Raw genomic sequence first — 26,087 nt, forward strand, 5'->3', positions numbered from 1 at the left:
ACATTGTGAAAATATCACTTTTACCTTGAAGGTGTTCATCTTTCTACAACTATCTGCTAGCATATTCCTGTCAGTCACTGAACACAGGAAAAATAGCAAATTTAGGAGACCTACCTTCATATAAAAGAAAAGTGGATATTTTAAATGCGACAATTCTCTTAAGTATACAGATGCATCTATATAGGACAATTTAAATTATTACTTCTCATTTCAAGGTATTTCCAGGATTATACTACTTAATAGTTTTGATTTTACAAAATAAACCACATTGATATCATTATAGATTGCATTATGTTAAACATGTATAAACAAATGTAAGTTATCACCCCCTTTTTTCATATAATTGCAATTCTTTTCTCAGGATACCTCATCCTGCATACGTGACACGTGACCCTCTGACATGCAGATTCAGTGAGTATTCCATTGTCACTCTTTTATATAAAAATACAGTGAATTTTAGTGAGAAAGCTTACTTTCATATACTTCAAGATAAAAACATAAGCAAATCTTCGTATTTTCCTCACAATTTACATATATCTCACTAATGTATCCTATGTACCGAGCACTATATAGATTATCTTTTACCTTTACTACAAGACTTTTTATTTCCCTTTTATTTATGTGGAGAACAGTGGCTCTGAAAAAGTGGTATGCCTGCCTTTCTCAGGGTAATTAATTCTAGCTGCTGTAACAAACCATCGTAAATTTCAGTGGCTTACTATAATACACTTTTTTCTTATGGACGCTTTTGGTTGAGTGGTTCCCATGGGCACTTTTCCTCCCAGTGGCTTCTTAGGAATAAAATCTCTTTCCATGCTGTGGGTCTGTTGTCTTGAATACATGGTTTCAGCTTGTCCTGCTGTCATCCAGCCAGTAGATGGGCAAATGAGAAGATGTCTCCTGGGCTATGGTCCTCACTGCTCTGAAGAGGTAGGGGGAAATGTCGGTATATAGAAGATATTAGTGAAGGGGGCACGTGCAGTCAAGCTCACGTTTTGGCAGAGGGTTACTGCTGGTCACAAGGAACAGATGCCTCCGTGAGTGATTTGAGTGCTCTTCCACATGTCAGAAGATGCAAGAAATTGGGCTCATAAACTCTACTCCTGAAAATATCTAACTATCTGAAGGCCTGTTCTGCCAGTTTTTCCCAGAGCACAGAGTGCCTCATTCCTGATCTCCACCCTGAACCCCTTTTAAGGTGTGTTGAAGGTCAGGGATTGCTGTGGCTAGTGACTTCAGCCTTGTAGAACCTGACGGCGAGTGACAAATTTTAGTTGGCAGTATCTACTGTTCTTTCAATTCCTGAGACGCCCCATTTAGGTGGGGGGCATTGCTGCAGCGAGTCTATTGCTGACTCTGTTTACAGCTTGCATCATTGTTCCGTTTCCATGTGCCATGCAAACCTTCTTTGTAAGCCTCGGGGTCTGTGAAGCTGTGTATGGTCCCCTGCTGCCCTCCTATGGTGAAGTTGGATTGTTTTCAGATAAAGTTGGAAGACTCCATTTGCCTGGCTTTTGTGTTAACTTCCTTTGAAACAGTTCCAAAGCAATGCTACCCAATCTATCACAGTTTTGTTTTTTTTTTTGTTTTTTTCAGTACACGGGCCTCTCACTGCTGCGGCCTCTCCCGTTGCGGAGCACAGGCTCCGGACGCACAGGCTCAGCGGCCATGGCTCACGGGCCCAGGCACCCGGACCGGGGCACGGACCCGTGTCCCCTGCATCGGCAGGCGGACTCTCAACCACTTTGCCACCAGGGAAGCCCTATCATAGTTTTTTGGCTTTGTTTTGTTTTTCTGTTTTGTGAAATAACTCTCCCAGTTGTACTTACGGTCGCCTTTCCTGAGGCTCAGTTATGTTATAAGGTCTAGGCCAAAGGACTTTAAGAGACAGACACAACGTTGAACATCATTCTATTCTTGTCATTGGGCAACGCCTTCTCGCTCCGACACTTTCCTTATAATTAACAATTTTCTAGGGCTTTCTCCATGCCTCACGTAAACAGATTTCAGGAGGGTCCACCCCACCAGTCTTCAAGCTGGAGTTCCTCCTCACATTTGTAGAACCCAACAGAATACACTAAATAACACAGGAATGAGTGTTGTTGTAGGAATTTAGAGGATCTGGTAGAGGTGTGTATGGACTAAACTGCAGAATGAAGAGGTCCCCAGTATATATTTCAGAGTGACCTCTTGCTGTTCAGCACTTAACATTGGCAGAGCGGAAAATGGGCATTCAATAAATGCTGATTGAACGAATGGCGAGGCAGAAATAGCCATCTGGCAGGGAAGGATGGACTGAAGCATTGCTGAAAATGAGTAGGAGGGACAGAGGTAATAATTGAAATTATAAGGGAATGAACACTTGGAGAGAAAAGAGAAATAAGGGGTATCTAGACACCTTATTCACGCATATATGTGTGGGACCAGTGATACATATATGCCTCCTGTTTACATCTTCTGTTTAAGATTCTCTATCTAGCAGGCATGTAGGTGTTTCTGTGTCTGTGCAGTTATTTCCAGAGTTTTCCCTATCTCAGAAATTTTAAAAATTCATAATTTATTTGAATTGTTTATTAAAATCGGAGAATAAACTTTTGAATCCCCCTTTGTTCTATCTGTATATATTTTTTAAAATTTCTAGGTCCTAGAGGTTATTACTTCGGTGACCGTAGTGGGTCCTTTACAAAAACTAGATTTTTAAACACAATTCTGTGTATCAGAATGGGTATCTAGCAGTATGTTGGATGCTGCAGGAATTACAAAAATGAGTAAGCCATGGTCTCTGCCTTCAAGGAGATCAGGGTTCTTGGGGAAGTAGAGTAGGAGATTACATAATATAAAGCTCAGATGAGTTCATGTGTCTTTTATTCATCAATTATGACATAAAGGATGGGAAGAAAGTTTGAGTGATGAGACTTCATGCATTCTTTTTTTAAAATTGAGGTAAAATTCCCATAACAGAATTAACCATCAACCATTCTTATCAGTGGCATTCAGTACAGTTCATCCTATTTTAAAAGAGATCTGAAGGAAATGAAACTGTCAATAGCAAAGACTAGAGAACTGAAGTACCTCAGTCTCTAAATATGTCACGTCACATTGCACCCAAATTCTTTCTGTTCTAATGATGCCCGATTTCTGCTTAGTTTGTTAACAATGCTGAGCAAACTGGTCATCTATTCAATCTATGACCTATATTTCTTGAATAGAACGTGTATTAGGTGTTAGTATCTAATTTGGAATTCTCCCAGCTGTGTATTTTCTTCAGTGTCTCCTATGATTGTAAAATCCATGTGGGGGGACTTCCCTGGTGGCGCAATGGTTAAGAATCCGCCTGCCAATGCAGGGGACACGGGTTCGAGACCTGGAAAGATCCCTCATGCCGCAGAGCAACTAAGCCCATGGGCCACAACTACTGAGCCCGCATTCCACAAATAGTACTGGAGCCCGTGTGCCTAGAGCCCGTGCTCCGCAGCAAGAGAGGCCACTACAATGAGAAGCTCGCGCACGGAAACGAAGAACAGCCCCCGCTCGCTGCAACTAGAGAAAGCCCAGGCGCAGCAACAAAGACCCAACGCAGCCATAAATAAATAGATAGATAGATAGATAAATAAGTTTTTTAAAAAGTTAACATAAATTCCACATGGGCCAGTAACCTAACTAGTTGTTCATCACTATATCCCCAGAGGAGAACCGAGCACACAGATTATGTAAAAAGCATTTGTGAATGATTGATTACCTACTCCTGGGATCTTTATTTTCACTTGTCCCATATCTATTGCCTCATGTCATAGCAGTGGTCAATATAATCTGGTGCACCCAGTAAAGACTTGGGGCTGCGATTGTCCCTGGAGCTCAAGTCAAATCCTGACCATTCTGAGCACCAATGAAGGCAGCTGTTATTGGGTCGCACAGGAGGTGGCGCTGTTGCGCTTTATCATGACTATAATTTCACCTGGACAGGCGTCTCCTTTATACCGGTCTTTCAATCGCTAGTGAAGGAATTGAATAAGTTGATCAGCGACAAGTCCAGCTTTTACAGTTTCGGCAGAGGTTTCCTGCTGGTTCATGTGTGGTGAGTCCCGGAAACCTCAGTGCCCGCAGACTTTCCTTTGTGGGGACCCCGCCCAAACTCCATCCTTTGCTGGCAGCCACGCCCCACAGTGGGAAGGAGGGACTGAAAAGCATTTCCTTGAGGACGGCACAGCTTGCCCTACCCAAAACAGTCTTTTTTTTTTTTTATTCCTGGTTGGGCCCGTTTCATCTGAAATACAGAGTGACCGGAGGAAGGACACGGTAGTAAAAAGGGTTTGGGGGTACTAAGGGTGGGAGGGGGATGGCAGTGATGCAGCTCTGGGTGGACTTTGATGTTTGGGAAGAAAAAAAGGGAGGCGGCCGAAAGTGGGGTGGTTGCGAGTGGCTGTTTCTATTTTATGTGAACAGCGATCACCAGGTGAATGAATCTGTATTTCTTTGGAACAAGCATCTCGTGGGTTTTGGCTTCTGGCTTTTTTTAAGGAGAGGCTAAACTTGCCTCAGCAATTTTGGCAAGGATAGAGGCAGCCAGAAAGCGAAGTGATGAGGGGTCTCTGTGTATTACTGGAGAGGAGGCCATCAGGAGAAGGGAGATATATAGAAACAAGCATGTACAGGAATTACAGTACTTGTCACAGGACAATACAGTCGTTCAGACGTGCCGCCTTGGGCTCCCTGCTGTCACCTTCAGTTCCTCATCTCTTATGCATAATGAAGAACGTAATTACCTCACAGGGTTGTTGTGATATTTAAATGAGATGAGATAATATCTGTAATCACGCTTAAAAATCGTGCAGTCTGATAATGCTGTTCTTCGTTTACCGAATTTCAGTTTCCTTCTTAATTTGTCTTCTTTTTCTTTTTTATTGAAGTATAGTTGATTTACAATATTATTAGTTTCAGGGGTACAGCATAGTGATTCAGTATTTTTATAGATTTTACTCTGTTAAAAGTTATTACAAAATAATGGCTATTATCCCCTGTGCTGTGCAATATATCCTTGTTGCTTATGTATTTTATACAAAGTAGTTTGTATCTCTTAATCCCATACCCCTATCTTGCTCCTTCCCCCTTCCCTCTCCCCGCTGGTAACTACTACTTTGTTTTCTATATCTGTGGGTCTGTTCTGTTTTGCTATATACATTCATTTGTTTTATTTTTTATATTCCACAAGTAGGTGTGAATACAGTATTTGTCTTTCTCTGTCTGACTTATTTTACTATGCATGCTGTTCTCTAGGTCCATCCATGTTGCTGCAAATGGCAGAATTTCATTCTTTTTTATGGCTGAGTAATATTCCATTATATATACTTATATAATGTATATATGTCTTTTTTAATCCATTTGTCTGTTGATGGCCACTTGGGTTGCTCCTATATTTTGGCTATTATAAATAATGCTGTTTTGAACATTGGTGTGCATGTTTTTTCAAATAAGTGTTTTCATGTTTCCGGATATATACCCAGGGGTGGATTTGCTGGGTCATGGTAATCCTATGTTTAATTTTTTGAGGAACATCCATCCTGTTTTCCATAGCAACTGCACCAATTTACATTCTCACCATTAGTGTACGAGAGTTCCCTTATCTCTACATCCCTTCCAACATTTCTTATTTAAAGCTATTCTCACAGGTGTGAGATGATATCTCATTGTGGTTTTGATTTGCATTTCCTTGCTGATTAGTGATGTTGAGCAACTTTTCATTTGCCTGTTAGCCATCTGTATGACTTCTTTGGAAAAATGTCTATTCAGGTCTTCTGACCATTTTTTTGATTGGGTTGTTTGGTTTTTTTTAATATTGAATTGGATGAGCTGTTTGTGTATTTTGTATATTAAGCCCTTGTTGGTTGTGTCATTTGCAAACACTTTCTCCTATTCCATAGGTTGTCTTTTTGTTTTGTTGGAGGCTTCCTTTGCTGTGCAAAAGCATTTAAGTTTAATTAGGTCCCATTTGGTCACTTTTGCTTTTATTTCTTTTGCCTTAGGAGACTGATCCAATAAAATATTGCTATGATTTATGTCAAAGAGTGTTCTGCCTATGTTCTTTTTTAGGAATTTTATGGTTTTAGGTCTTACATTTAGGTCCTTTAACCATTTTGAGTTTATTCTTGTATATGGTGTCAAGAAATGTTCTAATCTCATTGTTTTATGTAGCTGTCCAGTTTTCCCAGCACCACTTGTTGAAGAGACTGTCTTTTCTCTGTTGCATATTCCTGCTTCCTCTGTTGTAGATTAATTGACCATAAATGCGTGGGTTTATTTCTGCTTTCTATTCTGTTCTATTGATCTATGTGTATGGTTTTGTGCCAGTACTGTGCTATTTTGATTACTGTAGCTTTGTAGTCTAGTCTGAAGTCAGGGAGAGTGATTCCTCTAGCTGTGCTCTTCTTTCTCAAGATTGTTTTGGTTATTTGGAGTCCTTTGTGTTTCCATACCACTTTCTTAAGTATTTGTTCTAGTTCTGTGAAAAATACCATTGATATTTTAATAGAGATTGCATTGAATCTGTAGGTTGCCTTGGGTAGCATGGTCATTTTAACAATATTAATTCTTCCAATCCAGGAACAGGATAGATCTTTCCATCTGTTTGTGTCATCTTCAATTTCTTTCATCAGTGTCTTATAGTTTTCAGAGTACAGTTCTTCTGCCTCCTTAGGTAGGTTTATTCCTAGGTATTTTATTCTTTTTGAAGTGATTATAAATGAGTTTTGATCCCCTTCCCTCTGTCTTCTCCTTTGATAACCGCTTTAATGAAAATACTGGTGCACTTAATGTTATCCCAGAGATCTCTTAGATTGATTTCATTTATTAAAATTTGCTTTTCTTTTTTTTTTTTTTTTTTTTTTTGCGGTACACGGGCCTCTCACTGTTACGGCCTCTCTCATTGCGGAGCACAGGCTCCGGACGTGCAGGCTCAGCGGCATGGCTCACAGGCCCAGCCGCTCTGCAGCATGTGGGATCTTCCCGGACCGGGGCACGAACCCATGTCCCCTGCATCAGCAGGCGGACTCTCAACCACTGTGCCATTAGGGAAGCCCAAAATTTGCTTTTCTTTTTGCTGTTATGATTGGGTGACTTCCATAATTCTATCTTCCAGATCGCATACGTGTTCTTCTGTATCACTTAGTCTGCTATTCATTCTTTCTAGTGTGTTTTTTATTTGTTATTGAGTTCATCATTTTTGATTGAGTTTTTAAAAATATATTCTAGTTCTTTGTTAAAATTCCCATGGTGTTCATCTATTCTTTTCCTTAATTTAGTTAACATCCTTATTACTAATGCTTCGAATTCTTTACCTGGTAATTGTTTATTTCTGTTTGTTATTTATTTTTTCAGCATTTTTTTTTGGTTTAACTTTCTCTGACTGTATTGACTCTATGAACAGTTACCTCTTGCAGTCTTGAAGGGGTGTTCTTGTGTAGGAGCATCCCTGTACAGACTATGTGTGCCCAGTGCCTTTGGTGGGAGAGCTGGATTTACTGTGTATGCAATCATGTCTTTCCTCAGGGCGTGCCGGCAGCTATCATTTTGGTAGGAGGTGGGGCTGGACATGGAGGGGCTGGAGCTGGAGCTGGTGTGAGGCGGGACTTCCCCTCTTCTCAGTGGCCATCGCTGCCCTATTGGGGGTGGGGTATGACCCCAAGTTGCTGGAGCAGAAGCCCTGAGGGTTGGGCCAAGCTGGCTCTGTTTCCTTTAAGTGTGTTTTCCCCTCCCTCTGTTCTGGGACCCTTGTCTGAATTGTCTCTGATGTGCTGCATGTGCAGATGCCTGCAATTGTTTCCCTTGCTCTGCTCAGAAGTAGCCTTGGATCCAAGTCCCTTTTGCCCCTCACAGCTGATCACTGCCCCACCCAGGTCACCTCTGCATTGAACAGCTGAGCTTTCTTCCTGGCTGTGGCCACCCCAGATCCAGTGTCACACTGAGACCCAGAGCAAGTGGGGCTGGAGAGTTCACTCTGCTTGGGCTGGGGCACATGCCGAGGCTTTCTCGGGAAACCTGGCAGCCACTGGAGTAGCCCTCACTCCGTCCTCTCCACTTTGCCTCAGGGGCAAGCCAGCACATGTGCACTCCTCACGAGTGAGTCCAGGCTCCCCACAGCTCTCCTGTTAGCCCCAGTGGTCTTCCCACAAGCCAAGGGAGCTCATCTCCCCTGTGTAGGACCCCAGAACTGGGATGCCCAATATGTGGCTTGAACTGCTCGCTCCCCAGCATGGGTCTTCACCTGTGTAATCCTCCTTTTCCCCTGAGTCCCCTTCCAGGGGCACAGGTCCTAACCTGATCATTTCTCTTCCCTTCTTATCCAGTTACGTGTGGATCTTTCTTATAGCCTTGTTTGTACAGGAGTCTTTCTGCCAGTCTCTAGTTAGTTTTCAGTGAGAATTCTTCCATATGTAGATGTATTTTTGATGTGTTCGTGGGGGAGAAGTGAGCTCCACCTCCTCCTACGCCACCATCTTGATTGATCCCATCTCTGTCTTCTCTTTTTCTTCATTTGTTTTTCCTTTCTGTCAATCCCTCAACCTCATTCCCATGTTGTCTCCTATCTTTCCCTGTTATTTCTGTGACTGTGGACTCCTGATACGAATCCTCTTCCCATCTGAGTTGTTCTACATTTCAGACCAAGCTTTCTTCCCACTACTTACTTGCAGCCATCGGTAGTTATGGTGATAAAGGCATTAAGCTACTGGAATGTGTAACACACCCACACTGAAAAGTACCCGGAAAAAGCCCTGTTCCCAAGTGCTAGGGGTACAGCCAGGAAGAAAATAGCCAAAGTCCCCAAATTCTTGTTCTCATGAAGGCTTTCATGCTTTCCCTTCTAACTCCCCACCAGGCTACTGCTCTGTGTCTACTTCTCGGCTGTGCTAATGAAAGGACGTAAAGAAACTGAGTATGCCCTCAAGGAAATTACCATCTGGTTAGAAAGAAACAGATAATCATAGGCAAACTGATTAAGTACTGAATAAGTAAGTTGGGTATTCAATGCTCTATATTAGCATATCATTTCTTGGATACAGTTTCTAACTGGGGAAAGTACAAGTAGAAGGGAATAAATGTACACAAAGAAAAAGGAGATATTATATACATAGTGTAAAGTGGAAAGAGTCCTGTCCTGAGTCCAAGGATCTGAAATCTGTTTTAAGCTCTGGTACTTTTTGTGAGCAAAGAACAAGGTACTTACCTCAGTGTGCTTAGTTGTTTTATTATTATTTTTTTTTTTCTGTCTTAGAAAATAAAGGGTTGAGGTAGACTGGCAAATCTTGGGAATTCTTCCAGATTAAAAAACTGGGTCTTTTATTGTGGAATTTCTCATAATTTCTCTCAGTTTCCTAACCAGAATGATCATGAGGAGATAGGTTAGAATTTAGCTGCGGAGACAGTCAACTCGGGATAAGGAAAGGAAAATGGGGATGAAGTGAAAGGGTTCCTATCCATGCCTTAGCTTCAACCTCATTTCCTAAAGTTAGTCTTACCCCCCTCAGCTCAGGTGGCCTTCTCCACAACGTTCCCCTGCCTACAACGCTAGCTGAACTGGGCGGTGTAGACTCCAGCTACATAACGCTGTGAAGGCCCCTTCCTAAGCGAGAGATTTCAGGGAACAGAAGGATTTCCTGATGCTCATGCTTCCTTTAACCCTCATCAGTCTAGGTTCTATCTCAGCTTTTAAGCATTGTCTGCCCCTGCACCTAATCTGCTTTCTTACTTATAATGATAATCGTTCTTGGCCTTGATGTAGCCAATAGCCAGTACAGCCGATTCTTTTTCTTTTTAATTAAAGAGTAATTGGCCTACGACACTATGTTAGTTCCAGGTGGACAAAATAGTAATTCAGTATCTCTTTACATTACAAAACGATCAACCCAATAAGTCTAGTTACCATCTGTTACCATACAAAGTTATTACAATGTTATTGACTACCTTCCCCAGGTTGTATATTTCATCCAAGTGACTCATTTATTTTGTAACTAGAAGTTTGTACCTCTTAATCTCCCTCACCTACTTCACTGGTTGTCCCTCCCTCCTCCCCTATGGCTGCCACCTGTTTGTTGTCTGTATCTATAAGTCTATTTCTCTTTTGCTGTGTTTGTTCATTTGCTTTGTTTTTTTAGATCCCGCATATATGTGAGATCATACAATATTTGTCTTTCTCTGTCTGACTTATTTCACTTAGCATAATGCCCTCTAGGTCCATTAATGTCAAAAATGGCAAGATATCATTCTTTTTTATGACTGTGTAATATTCCATTGTATATCTATCTCTCCATCTCACATATTCTTTATCCATTCATCTATTGATGGACAGTTAGGTTACTTCCATACATTTGCTCTTATGAATAATGCTGCAATGAATATGGGGATGCATATATCTTTTTTTAGTATTTTTTATTGGACTATAATTGATCTACAATGTTGTGTTAGTTTCTGCTATACAGCAAAGTGAATCAGTTATACATATACATATATCCACACTTTTTTAGATTCCTTTCCCACATAGGTCATTACAGAGTATTGAGTAGAGTTCAGTAGGTCTTTATTAGTTATCTATTTTATATATGGTTTTGTGTATATGTCAGTCCCAATCTCCCAATTTATCCTTCCTCCCCTTTCCCCCTTGGTAACCATAAGTTTGTTTTCTACATCTGTGACTCTATTTCTGTTTTGTAAATAAGTTCATTTGTACCATTTTTTTAGATTCCACATATAAGTGATATCATATGATATTTGTCTTTCTCTGTCTGACTTATTTCACTCAGTATTCATATCACCTCTTTTTACATGCATTACCCTTTGTCTCCCTAAAGATTATTATTAGTGATATATGAGAGGAGAAAAAATATGACCAATGAATGATAGGACAATGAGCATATATCTTTTTGAATTAGTATTTTTTTCTTCAGAAAAATACCCTGAAGAGTAATTGCTGGCTCATATGTTAGTTCTGTTTTAATTTTTTGAGGAACCTCCATACTTTTCTCCATAGTGGCTGTACCAATTCACATTCTCATCAACAGTATATTAGGGTTCCCTTTTCTGCACATCTGTGCCAACACTTGTTTATTTGTTGTTATTTTGAGAATAGCCATTCTGATAGGTGTGAGTTGATATCTCACTGTGGTTTTGATTTACATTTCCATGATGATTAGTGAAGAGCATCTTTTCATGTGTATGTTGGCCACCTGTATGTCTTCTTTGGAAAAATTCTATTCAGGTTCTCTGCCCATTTATTAATTTTTTTTGATGAGTGTGTGTTTTTTATATATTTTGGATATTAAGCCCTTATCAGATATATCATTTGCAAATATCTTCTTCAATTTAGTAGGTGGCTTTTTCATTTTGTTAAGAGTTCCTTCACTGTGCAAAAATGTTTTAGTTTGATGTAGCCCCATTTGTTTTGTTTTCTTTTTTGCTTTTGTTTCTCTTGCCTGAGGAGACATATTCAAAAAATATTTCTAGGGCTTCCCTGGTGGCACAGTGGTTGAGAGTCCGCCTGCCGATGCAGGGGACACGGGTTCGTTCCCCGGTCCGGGAAGATCTCACATGCCACGGAGCGAGCCATGGCCGCTGATCCCGTGCGCCCGGAGCCTGTGCTCCGCAGTGGGAGAGGCCACAGCAGTGAGAGGCCCACGTACCGCAAAAAAAAAAAAAATATATATATATATATATATATATATTTCTGTGTCAAAATGTATATATTACCTATGTTTTATTCTAGGAATTTATGGTTTCAGTTCTTACAGTTAAGTCTTTAATCCAGTTTGAATTTTTTTTGTATATGGTGTAAGAAAGGAGTCCAGTTTGATTCTTTTGCATAGTGCTGTCCAGTTTTCTCAACAACATTTATTGAAAAGGCAGTCTTTTCCCCATTGTATATTTTTTCCTCCTTTATCATGGATTAATTGACTGTATAAGCATGGGTTCATTTCTGGGCTCTCTATTCTGTTCCAGTAACCTATTGTGTTTGTGCCAGTACCATATGTTTTGATTACTGTAGCTTTAGAGTATAGATGGAAATCAGGGAGTGTGATACTTCCACCTTTGTTCTTTCTCAAGATAGTTTTGGCTATTTGAGGTCTTTTGTGCTTCCATACAAATTTAGAATTACTTGTTCTTGTTCTGTGAAAAATACTATTGGTATTTTGATAGGGATTACATTGAATCTGTAGATTGCCTTGAAGAGTATGTTCGTTTCAATAGTGTTAATTCTTCCAATCCATGAACATTGTATATATTTTCATCTGTTTGTTTCCTTTTCAGTTTCTTTCATCAGTGACTTATAGTTTTCTGAGTATAGGTCTTTTACCTCCTTGGCTAGATTTATTCTGAGGTGTTGTATTCTGTTGATGCAATTGTAAATAGGATTGTTTTCTTAATTTATTTTTCTGATAGTTCATTGTTAGTATATAGAAACAGAACTTATTTCTATATTTTAATTTCGTATCCTAAACTTTATTTGTTAGTTCTGATAGTTTTTGTGGTGGTTTCTTTAGGATTTTCTGTATAATATTACATCATCTGCAAACAGAGTTTTACTTCTTCCTTTTAAATTTGGATTTCTTTTTCTTGCTTGATTGCCATGGCCAGGAATTCCAATACTACGTTGAATAAAAGTGGTGAGGATGGGCATTCTTGTCCTGTTCCTGATCTTAGAGGAAATGCTTTCAGCTTTTCACTTTTGAGTAAGATGTGAGCTGTGGACTTACATATATGGCCTTTATTATGTTGAGGTATGTTCCCTCTATATATACTTTGTTGAGAGTTTTTGTCATAAGTGGATGTTGAGTTTTGTTGAAAGATTTTTCTGCATCTATTGAGATGATCATATAATTTTTATCCTTCAGTTTGTTAATGTGGTGTATCACATTGATTGATTTGAGGATATTGAACCATCCTTGTATCCTTGGGATTACTCCCACTTGTTCATGGTATATGATCCTTTTAACGTATTGTTAAATTTGGTTTGCTAATATTTTGTTGAGGATTTTTGCATCTATGTTCATTAGTGATACTGGCCTCTGGTTTTCTTTTTTTGTGGTGTCTTTGCTCGGTTTTGATATTAGGGTAATGCCTGCTATGTAGAATGGGTTTGGAAACATTCCTTTATCTTCATTTTTTGGAATAGTTTGGTAAGGACAGCGTTAATTCTTCATTAAATGTTTGGTAGAATTCACCTGTAAATCTGTCTGATCCTAGACTTTCTTTTTTTGGGAGTTTTTTTGATTACTGATTCAATTTCATTACCGGTAATTGGTCTGCTCATATTTTCTAATTCTTCCTGATTCATTCTTGGGACTCTATATGTTTTTAGAAATTTATTCATTTCTTCTAGATTTTACATTTCATTGGTGTATAATTGTTCATAGTAGTGTCTTGTGACCCTTTGTATCTCTGTGCTTTTGGTTGTAACTTCTCCCCTTTCATTTTTTATTTTATTTATTTTGGCCCTCTCTTTTTTTCTTGATGAGTCTGGGTGAAGGTTTATGAATTTTGTCTATTTTTTTCAAAGAACCAGCTCTTAGTTTCATTGCTCTTTCCCCTTTTTGTCTCTATTTTCTTTCTTTCTTTCTTTTTTGCCATGCCATGCAGCATGTGGGATCTTAGTTCTCTGACCAGGGATCAAACCCACACCCTCTGCAGTGGAAGAGTGGAGTCTTAACCACCAGACCACAGGGAAGTCCCACTTTATCTCTTTTTTGACCTTTATAATTTTTTCCTTCTACTAACTTTGGATTTTTGTTTGTTCTTTCTTTTCTAGTTCCATTAGTTGCAAGGTTAGGATGTTTATTTGAGATTTTTCTTGTTTCCTGAGGTAGGCTTATATTGCTATAAACTTCCCTCATAGAACTATTTTTTCTGTTTCCCATTGATTTTGGATCATTGTGTTTCCATTTTAATTTATTCTCAGGTATTTTTTGATTTCCTCTTTGATTTCCTCAGTGACCCATTGGTTGTTTAATAGCATGTTTTGTAGCCTCCATGTGTTGTGGTTTGTGCAGTTTTTTTTTCTTGTAGTTGACTTCTAGTCTCATACTGTTGTAGTTGGAAAAGATGCTTGATATGATTCAATCTTCAAAAATTTATTGAGACTTGTTTTTTATCCTGCCATGTGATCTATCCTGGAGAGTGTTCCACATGCACTTGAAAAGAATGTATATTCTGCTGCTTTTGAATGGAATGTTCTGTATATATAAAGTCTATCTGATGCAATCTATCATTTAAGCCAGTGTTTCCTTATTGATTTTCTGTCTGGATGATCTATCCATTGATGGAAGCAGGGTGTTAAATTTCCCCTACTATTATTGTGTTATTGTCAACTTCTCCCTTTATGATTGTTAACATTTGCTTTGTGCATTTAGGTGCTCCTATGTTAGGTGCATCTATATATACAACTGTTATATATTCTTGTTGGTTTGATCTCTTGATCATTATGTAATTTCCTTCTTTGTCTCTTGTTACAGTCTTTGTTTTAAAGTGTATTTTGTCTAAGTATTGCTACCCCAGCTTTCTTTTGGTTTAATTTTCATGGAATTCCTTTTTCCATCCCCTTGCTTTCAGTCTGTATGTGTCTCTAGATCTGAAGTGAGTCTCCTGTAGACAGCATATATATTGGTCTTGTTTTTTTTTAATCCATTCAGCCACTCGTTGTCTTTTGATTGGAGCATTTAGTCCATTTACATTTAAAGTAATTATTGATAGGTATGTACTTTTTGCCATTTTGTTAATTGTTTTTGAATTGTTTTTGTCCTTTTTTGTTCCTTTCTTCTTCATTTGCTCTCTTCCCTTGTGATTTGATGACTATCTTTAGTGCTGTATTTGGATTTCTTTCTTTTGTGTGTGTGTGTCTATCTATTTTAGATTTTTGATTTGTGGTTACCATGAAGTTTAAATACAGCAACCTAAATATTTACATGATTATTTAAGTTGATGATCTCAAGTTCAAATGTATTCTAACAACCCTGCATTTAACACCCTCCCCCCCACACTGCATGTTATTTACACCATATTTTACATCTTTTTGTTTTGTGTATTCCTTAACTATTTTTGCGCATATAGATGCTTTTACTAATTTCATCTTTTAAGCTTTCTACTAGGTTTGTAAGTGGTTGATCTACTATCTTTACTGTATATTTGCCTTTACCAATGAGAATTCTCCTTTCATAATTTTTATATTTCTAGTTGTGGTTTTTTCTTTTCTGCTTAGAGAAGTCCCTTTAACATTTCTTGAAAAGATGGTTTAGTGGTGCTGAACTCTTTTAGATTTTGTTTGTCTGTAAACCTCTTTATCTCCTTTTCAGATCTGAATGATAGTCTTGTCAGGAAGAGTATTCTTGGTTGTAGGTTATTTTCTTTCATCACTTTAAACATATGTTGCCACTCCCACCTGGCCTGCAAAGTTTCTGCTGAAAAGTTAGCTGATAGTCTCATCAGAGTTCCCTTGTACATAGTAGTTGCTTTTCCTTTGCTGCTTTTAAGATTATCTCTTTATCTTTAAGTATTACTATTTTCATTACAATGTATCATGGTGTGAAACTCTATGGGTTCATTTTGTTTAGGATGCTCTGTGATTCCTGGACCTGGATGCCTTTTTTTTTTCCATATTACAGAAGTTTTCAACTTTTTTTTCTTCAAATAACTTCTCTGCCCCTTACCTTCTTTTCTCTTTCTGGGACCTATAAAATGTGAATGTTAGTAAACTTGATGTTGTCCAGAAGACCTCTTAAATTATCCTTATTTTGAAGAATTATTTTTTCCTTTTTCTGTTCGGCTTGGGTGATTTCCACTACTCTGTCTTCTAGTTTGCTGATCCGTTCCCTGTATAATCTAATCTCCTGTTATTCTTTCTAGTGTATATTTTTAATTTTTGTTCTTGTATTTTTCAGTTATTTTTGGATCTTCTTTTAAATTTCTGTTTGTTAAACTTTTCACTGTGTTCATCCATTCTTCTCCTTAGTTCATTGAGCATCTTTATGATTATTACCCTAAACTCTTTATTGGGTATATTGCTTATCTCCGCTTAGCTTAATTCTTCTTCTGGGGTTTTACCTTGTTCCTTTATTTGGAGTGTATTCCTCTGTCACCTCATTTTGCCTAATTCTCCCTCCCGCTCGCTCTCTCTCTCGCGGGCTCGCTCGCTCTCTCTCGCTCTCTCTCTCTCTCTCTCTCTCTCTCTATATATATATATATATATATATGGTTGGTTATACATCCCGATCTTGGAGAAGTGGCTTATGTAGGAGACATCCTATAGGGCCCATCATCACACTCTCCTCTGGCCACCAGAGCCATATGCTCTAAGGGTACCCCCTATGTGGACTGCATGGACCCTTCTGTTGTGGTGAGCTGACTACTGTAGGTGTGCTGGTAGGCAGGGCTTGCCCCCAGCCAGTGGCTCTCAGGCCCTGCCTCATGTGAAGGATGCTGGCCCACTGGAGGGTGGAACTGGGTCCTTGGGTGACTGCTTGTGGGGCTTGAGTTGGGGGTTTCCCAGGGCTGGTTCCCCCCATGTGGCTGGTTTCTTGGCCTGTGGGGTCCTAGGACTGGTGCCTACTGGCTGGTGGGCAGGTAAGCCCCTGGTGCTAATAGGCTAGAGGAACGATTCCAAAACGGTGCTTGCCAGTGTTACCGAAAGCTCGGCCTCTCTGTACACGGGTGCCGAATCAAATCCTGGAGACAGAGTGTTGGGTGAAGTAGAAAAGGATAGCTTTATTATTCAATACTCTGCCAGGCAAAGGGAGACACACTGGGCTTCTGCCTCGAAAAACTGTGTGTCTCAACCCCAGAGGATTTGATGAAGGGTTTTACAGCAGTGGTTCAAAGGTGGGGTCTCTGACAAGATTAGGGTGTGAGCAGGGCTGCTCTCCCTTAATCTCATCTCAGGTCTCCTAATCTTGATGAGCTTCTCTGGTCCCTTTAACCTTTCCTCAGGTGGTTTCCTGGCTGCTCCTCCCTAGATTAGCAACTGTTCAAATCCGCCCTTTGGAACTCAGGGAAGGTCATGGAGGCTGGAGTCTTGCTTATAAGAAGTGGTGGACAAAAGGAGGCCTCCGTGCCTGCCCCACTAGGTTTCACCAGCACCAGTATTCTTGTAGTAGAATGAGTTCCCAAAATGGCTTCTGTCAGCATCTATGTCCCCAGAGGGAACCCCAGTTGCTTCCTGCCTCTCTGGGAGGCTCTCCAAGATCAGCACATGAGCTTAACCCAAGCTCCTTTAAAATTCCTGCCTCTTCACTGGGTCTTGGAGCATGTGAGATTTTGTGTGAGCCCTTTAAGAGTGAGTCTCTTTTTCCAAGACAGCTCTCCCTATGCAACTTGCCCTAGGCAAGCCCTACTGACCTGCAAAGCCAGGCATTCTAGGGGCTCAACTTCCTGGTGCAGGAACCCCAGGCTTGGGAGCCCAATGTGGGACTCAGAACCTCACTCATTGGTAAGAACCTCTGCAGCTGTTATTAACCTCCAGTCTGTGGGTCACCCAGCTGCAGGTGCGGGGCTTGACTAGACCATTCTCCTCATCCTCTTCACCTCCTACTCATCTCATTGTGGTTCCTTCTCTGTATCTTTGATTGTGAAAAATCCTCTCTTCTAGTCATCAGGTCATTTTCATCTATAGTTGCTCTGTAAATGGTTGTAATTTTGGTGTGCTGGTGAGCAGAGGCGAGCTCAGGGTCTTTTACTCCATCCTCTTGACCACTCCACCTCAATAAAACCAATTCTTGACAATTGCATGATCATAGCACCTTGAAGATAGTGATTGAATGTTTTGGACCTACACTTTTATACTTTCATGGACTAAATTACTGGCAAGAATGATAAATGAAAGGGAAATCTGCTTCAGTTTTTTTCTTGTATAGCTGTTAACATCTTATACCTTCAGTCATAGTAAACTGCCCCATCTTTGTATAGTTAACAGTGGTTCTTAAAATTGTCAGGTGACAAAATACGTAGAAATATGGTGCTGTTTCTAGAACATTGATCTAAATTAAAATTATTATATGTATATAATTCTAGGCTTTGTTAGAATTCTACTAAGAACAAATTGTAGCAGATACTAAAGTTTAAGAAAAAAATGTGTTTCCAAGTGTACATTGTAGCCATAGAAAAATCTCAATAATACATATATAAGACTCATGTTAAGCCAGTTAGCTTCCTGGAGAAGACTTCAAAATTATTAGTTTTCATCTGATTATCATTTTGAATGATTTAACCAAATGTACTGTTTTGTTGGATAAATGTGAGGTGTTGGGTTGAACAACTCTGGGAGACACCATTTATGTTATATCCGTATTATGCTATCACCTGAATGATGAAAAATATTTGCCAAAGATGATAATTTGGAGCTTAGAGAAGATGATCTTAAACATTTTTTTTTCTGACAATAATAAGTTTTCAAGACCAATTGTAGACCCAGCCACCCCTAGTTTGTGTCATTAGGATCAACCTCTCCGAAGTCCCTTTTAAGTCAGATGGGGTTAGCTTAGCCCAGACAAGGAAATCACCTGCTGACCCTTGCCTACATGCTGTACGATGCCCCTCCAGCTGAGACCCAAAGTCAGTGCTGCCTCTGGCTAGTTAGAGGCTACAGCAGCAGGAAAGGATTTGTTTATCTGAGTAGAAGTGACAAGCTTGGCTTGTGGTTCAAGGAAGGGGGAGGGGAGCTGAGGGAATGCTGAAAATCTGTCTCGACTGCCTTGTTTTCTACGGGATTTATAAGCAGATTCCACAAATCCAACCAGTCTGGTCTAAAGCTGCCCTGCCTCCTACCTCTGTGGTCTTTCCCAGTAGGTCCCAATGCCTCACCCCTTGAGTGTTCCTTGGGGCTGATATCTTAGTATGAATCAAAATGAGTTTTGGGGGAGGGATAAATAAGCAGAATATTCACAAGAATATTCTTAAAGCCCTGCAGTGCCAGCAAGGAGAACACAACTGGGATGTAGAGTCTCTCAAACCTTGGAAACGTATGGGGTAGATTTCCAGAGGTTAATCCAGATACACACACAACCCAAAGGCCTGGCAGGCAGAAGAAACTATGAAACTATAGGCATGTTATGAATTCTAAGAGCTAGGATCTTCCTCCTTATTTTCATCTGTGCAAAACTTAACTTAAAGAAGAGATCAAATGTCCAGTCAGCCTTTGGAAGGGTGGAAAATTACAGTAAAAGAACACCAGATGGACATTCAAGGCACACAAGGCTAGTCTTAGCTTAAGTTCTAATTAGCTGTTGGAAGACACCTAAATCCTGTGCCTCAGTTTCCTCATCAGCTACTTATGGAGGTTAGGGCTTTTTTGGTTGCTTTCAAAGGGCTCTTCTTGTTGTACATGCTTAGAATACATTTGTGGAGTTCATGTTGCATCTCACAGTGTACCTGTAAAGCAGGATAAGAAATGGAAGGCAGAGTTGCTATTTTTATAGTTTCTTTAGCAGGGAGCTGTGTCTGTAGTGGCACAGGAGATACAGTGGTGGTTTATGGTATGGGAGTAGAATGGCTTTTTGACACTGAAAGTTGAACCTGCTGTGTTTGCGTCCCTTCTTGAAGCCCAAATAGCTCCCTTAACACCAAGTGACCTCGATTTCATGCCCTGTCTTTCTTGTCCTCACCCATGTTCCACTCTTAAGATGGTCTAATAATGGATTCATGATCAGAAGATCCCACATCTGATTAGATCTCTGATTTATTTTCTGACCCTAGGCGAGTCACCTTTTCACTTGGATCTTAGTTTCCACATGCAGTATGAAGTTCTTAAAACAGCCGTGGATTATTCTGAATGGCTTGCTATCATAAAAATGAAGATAACTTAAGGGACTTCCCTGGCGGTCCAGTGGTTAAAATTCCATGCTTTCACTGCAAGGGGCGTGGGTTCAATCCCTGGTCAGGGAACTAAGATCCTACATGCTGCATGGCCAAAAATAAATAAATAAATAACTTTGAAGAACACTCCAAGTTTTTAGGATTGGGAAAAAAAGAAATGTAGATTAACCAAACGCTATTTTGTAATTATCTGTAAAGCACCTCCCCTTCATCACCACCACCTTTATCTTTCTAGGTCTGCTTTTCTTGGACTGATATTAAAATTGATTATTTTTAATTCACTGAGTTAATGCACCGGGAACTAGAGGCAAATTGACTTACAAATAAAAGTATGAGCTTAGGTTATCTACAAACAGATGGGCAATAAAGACTTGATAGTATCAGCAAGACCACAGATTGTGGGCTTATAGAGAGCTAGATGATGTGTGAGATCAATCGCTCAGACAAAGTTCACTGAACCTTGGGATAGAACTCTGTGCTAGATGGAAATCCCCATATCTTCATACCTGAGTTTAACAGCTATATTGGAGGCTGCACCTCTGTGGCTTTTATTTCAACCTTAATCAAACAAATTTTGGGCGCCCAGGGAACAGATTTTTTTATAGGTTAGGTTTATAGAAACATTTATGTTGCTAACAATTTAGAGATGTGACTCTTGTTACATTCTCTAGTCCTGCCAATTCATGGCAACCTAAGAAACTGAGACCAACTCAGGAGGTCCAAGGAAAGAAACTGGTTTCTGTCACTGAGAGCTACAGAATGTGGTGCTCTATAGTCTGTGTACTTACCCAGATATGAGAAAGATAAGCAGTGGGCTTCTATTATCTTACATAAGGCATGTCTGGTCAGCTTCTAGGAGACATGTACTGTGCAGCCTGTTTTAGAACTGATTTTCTCAGACACAGAACATTCTGTGGTATCACCAAGCCACACACAAATTCTGATTTAACCTTTAGAGGCCATGGACCTGCAAATGCTGACAATAAATGAGACTTGTATACTGAAAACTACAAAATGTCATTGAAAGTAATGAAAGAACTGAATCAGCAGAAAGATGTCCCGTAGGAGTAGGAAGACTTAATATTGTTAACACAGCAGTCCTCCCAAGTTGATGGACACAGTCAATGCAGTCTCTGCCGAAATTCCAGATTTTTTGTTCAGAAATGGTCAAGCTGATTCTAAAATTCATATAAGAGGGAACACAAGGGACTTAGGGTATCCCAAACAATCTTCAAAAAGAGAACAAAATAGTAGGACTCAGACTTCATAATTTAAATTTCTTTTTTTTTTTTTTGGCCACACTGCACGGCTTGTGGGATCTCAGTTCCTCGACCAGGGATTGAATTGAACCCAGGTCCTCAGAAGTGAAAGTGCTGAATCCTAACCACTGGACCGCCAGGGAATTCCCCAGACGTAATAATTTTAAAACGTACTACACAGCTGCAGTAATTAAGACATGCGTTATCGGCATAAGGAGAAATATGGACTTCAGACTCTGGGACCCCTGTTTTCAGGCCTCCAGCCTCGGATTGAATTATAGCCCCAGATTTCCTGGTTCCCCAGCTTGCAGATGGCAGACTGTGGGACGCCTTGGCCTCCATAGCCTTGTGAGCCAATTCCTATAATGAATCTCCTCTTATGTATGTCTTTCTCTATATATGCTGTTGGTTCTGTTTCTCAGAGAACCCTCACTCATACAATGGATGAAACTTGAAAACTTGCTAAGTGAAAGAAGGTCACAAATTGTATGATTCAATTTATATGAAATATCCCAAATAGGCGAACCTTTAAAGACGGAAAATAGATTAGTGATTGCCTAGGGACTTGGAGCGGGGAGGTGGGCATTGGGGAGTGACTGCTACCGGTACAGGGTTGTTATTTTTGGGGTGGGGGATTAAAATAGTCTAGCAGTGTGGTTGCACAACCTTCTGAAAATGCTAAAAAGCACTGAATGGTATACTTTAAAAGGGTGAATTTTATGGTATGTGAATTATATCTCAATTTTTAAAAAAACCCCAAAGCAATATTAAAGGTAATTTTTAAAAATATAAACTTATTTATTTTTGGCTGCATTGGGTCTTCGTTGCTGCATGCAGGCTTCTCTACTTGCAGCGAGCGGGGCTACTCTTCGTTGCGGTGCGCGGGCTTCTCATTGCGGTGGCTTCTTTTGTTGCAAAGCATGGGCTCTAGGTGCGCGAGCTTCAGTAGTTGTAGCATGCAGGCTCAGTAGTTGTGGTTCAGGGCTCTACAGCACAGGCTCAGTCGTTGTGGCACAGGCTTAGTTGCTCCGCGGCATGTGGGATCTTCCCGGACCAGGGCTTGAACCCGTGTCCCCTGCATTGGCAAGCGGATTCTTAACCACTGTGCCACCAGGGAAATCCCTAAAGGTAATTTTAATTTTTTTTTAAAAAAAAAGTTTTTTGAGAATCTGCTATGGAAGCAGTATATAGTATAATGTAAAAACACAGATTCTAAAACCACACAACCTGGGGTGAGGTTCCAAATCCCTGCTTACTAGCTGTGTGATCTAGAGCAAGTTACTTAACCTCTCTGTGACACAGTTTCTTGATATGTAAAGTGCTTAGAACAGTACCAAACACATGGTGAGCACTGTATAAGTGTTTGTCATTTTAACTATATGCCATAAAATGTACTAGGCAGTATTGGGAAGCAAACACTAGTATCGAGGAAGCAGTGCTGAGCACAAATATCAGTTAAGGGTGGTGGCGTCCACAGCAGGTTGCTTCACTTTCTTTATTGTTTGAACTCTGCTCCTTGCTCACTCGTGAAAAGAGCCTGGGTTTAGTGGAAAAGGAGGGAAAGATACTGTGGGTCCAAGGATACAATACCTGAATTTAACCTTGCTACCTGGGTCCTGGAAAAAGGTCCAAAATATGTTAGGAGAGATATATAGAGAAAAAACCAGAGCAAGGGATGGTGAACAGTACTTCATATATGTTTGTTGTTCAGTTGAATGTGTTAGGCAACAATTCTGAGGGTTTTCCTCTGGAATTTAGACACTAACCTCATGATCTTTGTTCTCTTGTCCTATCTTTGTTGGGATCTTTTTTGCTCTTTCATTTCAAAATGTAAGATCAACAGACCTTTAAAGTTCATGTCCCTGCCACATTTTTATTCCCAGGACAAATCAAGAACCCAGGAGGGTGGCGGGCATTTCAGGCAATATTTGCATCCCTTTGCTTTAAACTGCTTTCTGCATCTTTGTAGGGGTGCATTTACAGTTATTGATTTTTCTGTGGATCTCAGTCTGTTGACAGACACCAAATAGAGATTCTAGCAGAAGGACTGGATTGCATACCCATTTTGAGGGAATGATATAAGGTATTAAATTCCCTACTTAGAAGGATAGAGAAAAACCCTGTTGTCTACCTTTCTCTGGTTTTACACTTCTGAATTCTCTTCTACTATGTAAATATATTTTATACATACTTGGTTTCATCAGAGTTCTGCTTTCTTGAATATTCTCCATTGGATATCAATAAATAATTATAATGCCTTGTATTTTTACTCTTTACATATTATTTCTTGGTGCTTTACATACAATCCTTTGACAAAGAGATGTTAATTGACTTGTTTAAGGTCACACACAAGAACTTGCTGACCCAGAATCATTACTTAGATCTCGTGACTCCTTTGCCTGTATTAGGAGAGGTTTCTTCCCTTTTACTGTACGTTTCTCCTAGAACTTCCTACTGAGAAATAATCTGGGTGAGGAAAATATGGTGAATTCCAGGGCAGAAGGCAGCCGAAGCCTGAAGATTAATGCCAGGGCCTCATTATACTGGCATCCACGCTGGTACCGATATAGCATTATTTAAAATTCATTCGATATCAGATTTTTCTCCTAGGTGAATCTCATATCACCTTTTTTAAGATGCATTAACCTTTGTCTCCCTAAAGATTATTAGTAGTGATATATGAGAAAAAGTATGACTAATAAATGATAGGGCAATGAGCAGAGTTGGCTTGAAGTTCTCTGGAATACCTTAACAAAGCTTAACAGATCCCCAAGTTATTACTGTAGGAAAGCTTTACCTGTGTGTGTGTGTGTGTGTGTGTGTGTGTGTGTGTGTGTGTGTGTGTGTTTGTGTGTGTGTGTTGGGTGCAGGAGGGTGGAACATGATTCTGAAATCCTTTTATTCTAAAACTGTAAATGTCCTCTCGTATGTTTTATGTCATTTGTCAGAATGTCTCTGGTTAGGTAAGGATGACAATATATTATGTTATAGATTAGGAATTAAAACACAGGGGAGGGCTTCCCTGGTGGCGCAGTGGTTGAGAGCCCGCCTCCCGATGCAGGGGACGCGGGTTCGTGCCCCGGTCTGGGAAGATCCCACATGCCGCAGAGCGGCTGGGCCCGTGAGCCATGGCCGCTGAGCCTGCGTGTCTGGAGCCTGTGCTCCGCAATGGGAGAGGCCACAGCAGTGAGAGGCCCTCGTACCACAAAAAAACAAAACAAAAAAAACAAAAAACAAAACACACAGGGGAATGATAATATTTGGCCAAAGAGAGAGAAAGAGAGAGTACTAAAACATAGTTGCCAGTTTAGAGCCTTATCTATTCAGGGTGATCAGCTCGGTGCTCTGTGATGACCTAGAGTGGTTGGTTAGGGAAGGTGGGAGGGAGGTTCAAGAGGGAAGGGATTGGGATATATGTATACATATAGCTGATTCACTTTGTTGTACAGCAGAAGCTAATACAACATTGTAAAGCAATTATACTCCAATAAAGATGAAAAAATTAAAAGAACCTTATGTATTTAAAATAATAAATATATATTTTTCATTTTTGGCTGCGTTGGGTCTTCGTTGCTGCGCACTAGTTTCTCTACTTGCGATGCGCGGACTACTCATCGCGGTGGCTTCTCTTGTTGTGGAGCACGGGCTCTAGGCGTGCGGGCTTCAGTAGTTGTGGCTTGCGGGCTCTAGAGCGCAAGCTCAGGAGTTGTGGCGCACGGGCTTAGTTGCTCCGCCGCATGTGGGATCTTCCAGGACCAGGGCTCGAACCTGTGTGCCCTGCACTGGCAGGCGGATTCTTAACCACTGTGCCACCAGGGAAGTCCCAGAACCTTATCTATTAAATTAGAGCCTGGTGAATTTCCTCTGTATTAAGTAAGAAAGGAAGGTAATGCTGGTTTAAGGCAGAGTTCCCAAACTTGGTTGCATACTGGAATTAACCTTCAGAGCTTTAGCAGATCCCAGTACTTTGTTCCCATTCCCAGAGACTCTGATTCTGACTTAATTGATGCATCTTGGGCGTTGAAACTTTTAAAAAGCTACTTCAGCCACACTGGTTTAACTCTGGGAGGGGGTTAGAGTCGGGGTAAGGAAATCTACAATCAGTTTTATCTACTTTTATTGTAAGTATATGATGTTTTAAATTTAAAAACTATGAAGCAATTTATAGAAAAGAACACGAAAGTAGAAAATTTAAGATTTAAAAAAATCAGGTACTTCACAGAAGGAAGGTGAGAAAATTGTAGTAGAAGCCTGGTAATATTTACTCTAAGAATACATTAAATTTAGATTTCAGGAAATAATTTTCTTATTCCTGTGATACACAGACATATGAGTATTCTAATTGTGTTATTATGTCATGATATTGGTATGAAATCTCATACAAAAGGATAGGTCATTTGAAGATATCATAATTTGAATAATAATATTATTATAGGAATGTTTTTATTTCTATAATTATTATAGGAATAATTAATAATAGCTACTGTTTGCTGTGTGCTATATATTGTTCTAAGGATCATTTAATTCTTACAATGACTCTTGGAGCTAGATAATACTGTAAACCCAATTTAACAGATGAAAAAAATGAGATTTAAGAGAAATTAAGTAATTTGCTCAAGAGTACACAGCTAATTAGTAGCAGAAATGGGTATATTGGGTTTCAGAAATGCATTGGGCTATACTTCTGAGAACTGTAATAAAAACTGAAAGGTAGCTGAAGCCTGGGAGTATGCCTTTTTGGCCTTTGTTGTGGAAGATATAAAAGACCTCAAGGAAAGAAGCATCTAAAAACAAAGCATCTTCCTCATACATGTAAGTTCAGAGCAGGAAAGAAAGGGACAAAGACAGATGGCTGAGATGGGGCCAGCTGTTGGGCTGCACTGGGGCTATATTAAGACAACAGGCCAGCTATAGAAGAATCTCTCACTTCTATTTAAGAAAATACATGCCTACACACCCTACTCACCCACACCCACATTCTCCATATTC

General features: G+C 39.9%; 1 protein-coding gene across 2 annotated transcripts in view; it reads left to right on the forward strand.

Annotated features, from left to right (window-relative positions):
- Positions 1 to 353: 353 nt before the first annotated feature.
- The window catches only part of STYK1 (serine/threonine/tyrosine kinase 1), a 59,218-nt gene continuing 33,484 nt past the window's right edge, over positions 354 to 26,087 (forward strand). Inside the window, exon 1 of one of the 2 annotated variants that reach the window (XM_019937746.3) lies at positions 354 to 411. In XM_019937746.3, coding sequence (XP_019793305.2) covers positions 401 to 411 — 11 coding nt within the window. In that variant the 5' untranslated portion in view covers positions 354 to 400. Of the gene's footprint in view, positions 412 to 4,115; positions 4,297 to 26,087 lie in introns of those variants that run through there. The other variant, XM_019937755.3, reaches the window with a different exon arrangement.

The sequence above is a fragment of the Tursiops truncatus genome, chromosome 11 (genome assembly GCF_011762595.2).
Source record: "Tursiops truncatus isolate mTurTru1 chromosome 11, mTurTru1.mat.Y, whole genome shotgun sequence".
NCBI classification, from domain to species: domain Eukaryota; kingdom Metazoa; phylum Chordata; class Mammalia; order Artiodactyla; family Delphinidae; genus Tursiops; species Tursiops truncatus.